The sequence below is a fragment of the Triticum aestivum genome, chromosome 6A (genome assembly GCF_018294505.1).
Source record: "Triticum aestivum cultivar Chinese Spring chromosome 6A, IWGSC CS RefSeq v2.1, whole genome shotgun sequence".
Lineage (NCBI taxonomy): Eukaryota > Viridiplantae > Streptophyta > Magnoliopsida > Poales > Poaceae > Triticum > Triticum aestivum.
In genome coordinates, this window is record NC_057809.1 from 581,852,799 (window position 1) to 581,860,462 (window position 7,664).

General features: G+C 40.1%; 1 protein-coding gene across 1 annotated transcript; it reads left to right on the forward strand.

The window, feature by feature from the left end:
- Window positions 1-269: 269 nt before the first annotated feature.
- On the forward strand, window positions 270-5,622 carry LOC123131131 (uncharacterized). Its single transcript, XM_044550878.1, has 3 exons — window positions 270-1,598; window positions 1,721-4,694; window positions 5,481-5,622. The coding sequence occupies exon 1, from the start codon at window positions 289-291 to the stop codon at window positions 1,243-1,245; it is 957 nt and encodes a 318-aa protein (XP_044406813.1). The 5' UTR covers window positions 270-288; the 3' UTR covers window positions 1,246-1,598; window positions 1,721-4,694; window positions 5,481-5,622.
- The last annotated feature ends 2,042 nt before the right edge of the window (window positions 5,623-7,664 follow it).

Sequence of the window (7,664 nt, forward strand, 5' to 3'; positions counted from 1 at the left end):
CACAGTGCTCCGGAGATCTTCTTATGTTATGGTTGTTTTAGGCTACTCTAGGTGTTCATGGTTCTTTGTTTTTGCATTTCAGTGTGCTTGTAAGGGTCACCTACTCTGTACTGATTCGTGATTTGAATGAACAATTTATAAATAAAAAAAACTAGTGTTGGAGTTGGACCAAGTGACGACACGTAGAAAGGCCCGACCCAGCGGGCTACAGACACCGCGCAGGGTCATCAAAAGGACAGAAATAGAGCGGCGGCAGGCAAGAGGCAACGCGCAGGGCATACTTGCGGGATGGGTAGGAAATCGACCCTTAATTTTGCTCCGTCCGCGGCGGCGGCGGCGGCAGGAAGGAAGCGAAAAGGATCCACCTTTGCCCCGCTGCCCGCGTGCAAGCGCAGAGCACCGGCGCAGCCAGCCGGCGGCTGGGCGTCCCTGCCCACGGACATAGTAGGCCTCGTCACCCGCCGGCTTCTGGGCGAGGGCGACGGCGACGTGGTCGACTACATCTGCTTCCGCGCCGTCTGCTCCTACTGGCGCGCCTGCACGCCCGCGCCTCGCGACTCCGACCTGCGGGACCCTCGCCTCCGCCCGCGCGGCTGGGTCGCGCTCTGCGACGGCGACGCCGTCCGCCCGGACGACGCCTGCGAGATCGCCTTCTTCCACACGCGCACGGCCAGGCGCCTCCGCGTCCCCCTGCCGGAGCTCCGGCGGCACAGGGTCGTCGGCTTCACCGACGGCCTCGTCGTCCTCTTGCACGAGCGCACCATCGCGGTCCGCGTGCTGCACCCGTTCACGTGCGACGCCGTCGACTTCCCGCCCCTCCTCACCATGTACCTCCAGGTGGTCAGGCAGAAGGCGTCCCTGCTCGACATGAACGCCGCGGTGTGCAGCAGCGCGTCCTCCTCCTCCGCAGACTCCTCCATCGCCGTGGTGGTCTGGTTCCCCTACACGGACGTGGTGCTCGCCGCCGACCCGGGCTCGTCGGATTGGGAGGTCCTCCACCGAGGGTTCTACGTCGGGTGCGCCCTGCCCTTCCAAGGAAGGCTCTACGCCACCATGTCGTGCTCGAGCGAGATCGTGCAGTTATACCCTCCGAGACGCAAAGCTGTACCGCTGGAGAACCATGTCGTGATTGCTCACGCTCCACATTCCGCCGACCGCGAAGTCTGTACTTTTTACCTCGCGGAGTCCGGTGGAAGGATGCTGCTCGCCGTCCGGCAGCCAGCTCCTTATGCGAATGGGGCATAATGGAATGCGTTGGAATGGTCGCGACGATTGGTCTGCAGGCTCTACGTGGTGGATCTAAACGGCAGCCAACGCCGTAAGCTTATCCCGGTGAAGAACATAGGTGACACCGCGCTGTTTCTCAGCGGCGACCGATGCCTGTCTGTTTCAGCCAGGGATCTACCTTCTTTGAGCAGCAACTCCATTTACTTCACTCTACCACAGTACCCCATTCTGGTGCTTTCGCTGGGGACTGGTTTGTCCGAGCGACTGGCAGACTCCTGCCAGATACACGACGGGAAGGAGAGGATCCGCCCCTCTGTGCGCCCCTTCACCATTGTTGATCATCTTATCACCTACTGCAATCCTCGCGAGTGGTATGTTTTCCCTCTTAGTTAGCTTCCTCCCCTGCACAGCCGCACCTGATCAATATCTTCTGCATTGAATATATATGTACAATTCTAAATTCTAGTCTCATTCTCATCATGAACATGTGCAGGAGTAAAGGGCTCATGTTCCACGAGTACCACTATATACCTCGATCTTTCGAGGAACTGATCAAGAAAATAAGGGCTCAAGAAAGGGAACTGCGGCTTCCACGCATCGCTTTTCATTCGCGCTGAAGGAACAAACGTCGTGCTTCACATTACTCATTGAATTACAAAGGTACAAATAATGCATGTAGACCCTAGGCACAACTTCTTACAACGGTCTCTGCTGGCGTTTTTTGATTCACACAACTTATAACCTGGCCTATTCGCGAAAAGAAAACCTTATAACCTGGCATGTTGTTTGCTGATCTGATTTTAATCATTTTATTGTGTTGTTGCATATTTGACTGGACTAATGCAATTTGCAAATTGTAGGTTCCTACCAAGCGTAAGAACATTAGTTATATTACCACCAATGTGATCTTATTTTAACATGGTACGTCTATATATGAGTGAATCATTTTCTGTTTTGTGGACATCAATTGTTTATCTCTACTAGTAATCATGCACGCAACGCTTGAAGAGCTTCGTTCAATGCAGGGTTGGGGTATTGAAGAACTTCGTTTCCTTCATATGTCAACATATGTACCAAAAATAGCCCCTAGGTTCAAAACCATCATACATATGCATTATACAACATTGTTATAAAAATCATGTGCAACGTGTATACAAATAAGCATGGTATAAACATTCACACTAGGTATTGGAAAATGTAACCCTTCATCGTACCATGAGTGCATGAAATTGAAAACCAAATAACGCGTCACACTACTGCGTGTATGAAATATTACATTATGTGTTAGATGAATGAATTAAGATTGAAAGGCATTGACAACATTCATAGGAATTGTGCATCCCTATTTAGAGATCCTTCAATGCAGGGTGCAACTCGGAGCACAAGCTTTAGATTGTTGACCATAGTTTTGAGTATATTCTTCCCCAAAGTAGATATTGGAAGAGGGTCTAAAATAGAGGCAATATTTTCTTGATCCAAGATGAACAATACAAATAGCTCAAGAACATCTCAAGGCAATAAAATCTGCAACGATGCATACATTCAGAAATACATCAATCATTAAGACCAAATAAACCACTCATACTAAACGAAGAATTAAATATTATCATATCATATTCTGAGATATGGTACTCATTGCTATCAGGTCAGATATCAAACAACTGTGACAACCGAGCGATGTCCATATTTTCACGATGACTTGGGTCTTGTGCATAGTGGGATATCAACCAATATAATAACAAGAAAGTATTAAATATGAGGCCAAATATAATACTATGTGATTATAGTAACTTACACAAAAGTTTAGATCCATGTAGTGAACGGGAATGTCTTTAACAAGTTGGATGCCGTGGCACGCTAGTATCCACACAACCATATTAAAGCATTGAACATCCATGTATTCATGATTCTTAATATAGGTTTATTGTTTGTCTCAAATTTAAACTAATAGGATAAGTATTAGAACTTTCCATTCATTTGCTTCTGGAATCGGTATTATAATGACAGAAGAGTGATTTATTAGACACAAAATGAACTGAAGAAAGTGGCTTACTACAGTGAAGTGACATTATCAACCATATTGATACACAAGCAAAGTTTATCTATTAAGTCATCGTTTGTTGGATTGACAAACAGTGAAAGGGCAAATGAATGAGAGCTAAGCTCAAACTTCTGTGATGTGTTTGATGTTTTAAAGTTCTTCGGGAGTTTATCAGGAACATACAATCCATGAGATCTGTGTTATTTTCATCATCTTTGAAGTCTCAATGTATGATATTCTGATCATTCAATTCCGGGTCCAATAAAATGACAGATAATATAGGAAATCGAGACTTGAAGATGGTGGAAACGACATATATCTCATGAATTATATGATTCTGGATAGATCCCCTAAGAAATTGAAAACATCAAACACATCATCGGAAGTTGAGCTCAACTCGCAGTCATTTCTCCTTTCACCGTGTGCCAATCCAACAAACAAGGACTTAATAGATGAACTTTTGCTTGTGCATCGATATGGTTGATGAATGTCTGTTTACTTAGTAAACCACACTTTTCTACTTCATTTCGTGTTCTAATAAGTTACACTTGTGTCATTATAGTTGAAGAATCACGACTTCACATGAGCGAATAGGTGAAAATCTCTAATTATTATCCTACTATTTTAAATTTGAGGCAAATAAAAATATGTTAAAGAATGATGAATACATGGATGTTGATTGCTTTAATATTGTTGTGTGGATATAAGCATATCACGACATACAGGTTGTTAGAGACACTCCAGTTCACTACATCAATCTAAACTTCTGTGTAAGTTTTTTTTGGGGGGTGAACTTTTGTGTAAGTTACTATAATCACATGTTACATTTTGCTTCATTCTACTAATGTTTTGTTATTATTATTTTTGTCGATGTCCGAGTATGGACGAGACCCAAGTTGTCGTAAAAATATGGACATTGCTAGGTTGCTACATTTGTTTGATAGCTGGCCTAATAACAATGAGTATCATACCTCACAATGTGATATGGTGAGATTTTAATCATTGATGTATTTATAAATGTATATGCAACGTTGTAGATTTTATTGTCTTGTGATATTCTTGGGCTATTTTCTATTGTTCATCTTGGATCAGAATAAAAAAGCCTGACTCTATTTTGGACTTGTTTCAACTACTTACTTTGGGGAACAATATTGTTAAACTATGTTTAACAATTTAAACCTTTCGCTCCAAGTTGCAAACCTTGCATTGAAGGACTCTATCTCTAAATGAGGGTGTGTGCAAATTTCATGTTGTTCCGATAAACACACATGGGTATGGTATAAATATTGTCAATGCATTACACTCTTAATTGATTAATTCAACGCACAATGTAACATTTTATACATGTAGTCCTCTATCGGCTTATTTAGTTTTTAATTTCATGTACTCATGATGCGATGGAGCGATACATTTTGCAATACCCAAGGTGAGTATTTACATCATGCTCATTTGTATTTAATAAATAATTTTAAGTTCATGAGTACTTTTAAAATCTGTGAACATTTTTCTTTATTTTTAGCGATGTTTTTAAAACTGGAGTGTATATTTTAAAATGGTGAACATTATTTTAAGTTGCAGACATTTTTTAAATCCGCGAAGATTTTCAAATTTGGAGCAAACACGTTTCCCAAATATATGATTTTTGTTTTGAATATCTAAAACTACTGTTCGTCCTTGGATAATGGGGCTGCCAAAGTTGCGCGGGGGTGCGTGTATATACATGAGCTCCGTTTGACAAGCATGTTTGGTTCCTAAGTGTATATAAACCCTATGTGAAAATAAAAATTAGTGACTACAAAAAAGTCAAAAATTTCTGATTTTCTTTTGAAATAAAATTTAAAAAAATCATGGTATTATTGCTGGAAAAAAAATCAAAATCTACACTATATACAAGTTACTATTCACACTTTTTGTCCTTGTGATTTTCTTAGCTATTCACACTTTTTGTCATTGAGATTTTGTTTTTTTCCTTGAAGTCAACGGGAATTTTTTTCCTTCGTGAAACTTTTTATATGAGTACAATAAAAGGTCAAGTTTAGTTATAAATTTACACTATATACAAGTTACTATTCATACTTTTTGTCCTTGAGATTTTTTTAGCTATCCACACTTTGGTTTTTTCCTAGTTTGTTTCCTACCCTGCACCAACATCTACTGCATATATGTATATAATTATAATTTCCAATGTCATTCTTTTCCTGAACATATGCAGGAGTAAAGGGCTCATGTTCCACGAGTACGAGGAACTGATCAAGAAAATAAGGGCACAAGAGAGGGAACCGCGGACTCCACGCATCGCTCTGCATCCACGCCGAAGGAACAAACGCCGCGCTTCACATTACTCACCGAATTAGAAAGGTACAAATAATGCTTGCAGACCCTAGGCACAACTTTTTACAAAACTGTGTCAGTTGGTGTTTTTGGGCGACACAACTTATAACATGGCGCGCGTGTAACACACGATCCACTTACATGGTCACATAAATAAATGTATTGTAATTAGTTACAAAAATATTTAAAAATAATAACTAAGCACCATTATATATTATTTGTTCTTTGATGATTATTCTCTCTTCAAGGTGCATCTATTGATGAGATCTATAATGTTTTGTTCCATGGCTGGACTATTGTTTAGAGCTTCATTTCCTTCATAATTCAAAATATGTACCAAAAATCGCCTACTTAGTTCAAACCATCCTACATATGCATTATACAACATTGCAAAAAAAAATGCAACGTGTACACAAATGAGCATGGTTTAATACTCACCCTGGGTATTGAAAAATGTAGCACTCGATGGAATCATGAGTGCATGGAATTAAAGACCAAATAACTGGACAAATCACTGCATGTACAAAATGTTACATTGTGTGTTGAACGAATTAGAATTAGTACCATATCTCCAAATGAGATATGGCAAGATTCTAATTCTTAGTTATTAAAAATGATTTATTTGGTCTGAATGATTAATGTATTTCTAAATGTTTGCACTGTTGCAGGTTTTATTTCCTTGATATATTCTTGGTCTATTTCTATTATTGCTCTTGGATCAAAATAAAAAAGTTGTCTTTATTTTGGACCTACTTCCATTACCCGCTATGGTCAACAATTTAAACCTTGCGCAGCAAGTTGCAAACCCCACATTGCAGAACGAGATCCTTGAATGAGGATGCTAAGTTCCTGTTGTTACGACAAACTCATACAGATATGAATCTTGTCAATGCATTACACCTTAATTGAATCATTGAACGCACAATGTAGCACTTCATACATGCAGTGTTCTGCCCGTTTATTTGGTTTTTAATTTCATACAGTAATGATACGATGGAGTGCTACATTTTTCAATACACAGGGTGAATATTTACACCGTGCTTATTTGTATACACACTGCACATGTGTTTTTATAACAATGCTGTACTCCCTCCGGTCCTTTTTACTCTGCATATTAAAATTCTCTGAAGTCAAACTTCACAAAGTTTGACCATATTTATATGAAAAAATATCAACATCTGCCATGGTAAAGTTATACAATATGAAACTTTAAGTCATGACACATCTTTTGATATTGATTTCAGATTGTGAATGTTGGTACTTTTTTCTATAAAGTTGGTCAAACTTTACGAGGCTTGACTTCAGTCAAATCTTATATGCGAACTAAAAAGGACCGGAGGGAGTATAATGCATACTCCCTCCTTTCCGGTTTATAAGGCTCAATTCAAAAATCTCACCAATCAAGGTAGATGATGAGTGGTGGAATATTTTTTGTAGTTTACAAAAGCATCCAATTAATGCTCTTGTTTTCCTCAAAAAATTATGTTTACGAATGCATTAATTGCAACGCATGCATACATTGGTCAGTTTTCTCTTAATACTTGCATGCAATGATTTAATGCACCTTGAAGTCTGAACATGTGATGGGGAACAACCAAATTGAGCCTTATAAAATGGAAAAACTAAAATTTTGAGATAAGCCTTATAAACCGAAAAGGAGGGAGTATGTAGGATGGCTTTGAACCGAGGAGGCAATATTTGTTACATATTTTGAATTATGAATGGAATGAACCTCTAAATGATATCCCAGCCGTGGAAAGAAACATCATAGATCGCATCAATATATGGACCTAAGAGAGAATCATCATCGAAGAATAAATAGTTGCTTAGTTGTTATTGTAAAAAATATTATTTAACTATAATATATTTATTTGATCATGATTTTTTTTAATTTCTTTTGAGAACGACTACCGAAACAATCACACAGAGGTGTTACATTCACATAGCATAAGAGCTCGAAGCTGCTTCGGTACGTCCACAATTAGCACTGAATCGTCTTCTTGCCGTGCTTGAGCTCCCAGTTCATGCGCCAAATGGTTGCACTCCCTGGGAGACAGTGGTGGAG

Coding starts and splice junctions, on each gene's coding strand:
- LOC123131131 (XM_044550878.1), top strand. CDS start 289: ATGGGTAGGAAATCGACCCTTAATTTTGCTCCGTCCGCGGCGGCGGCG.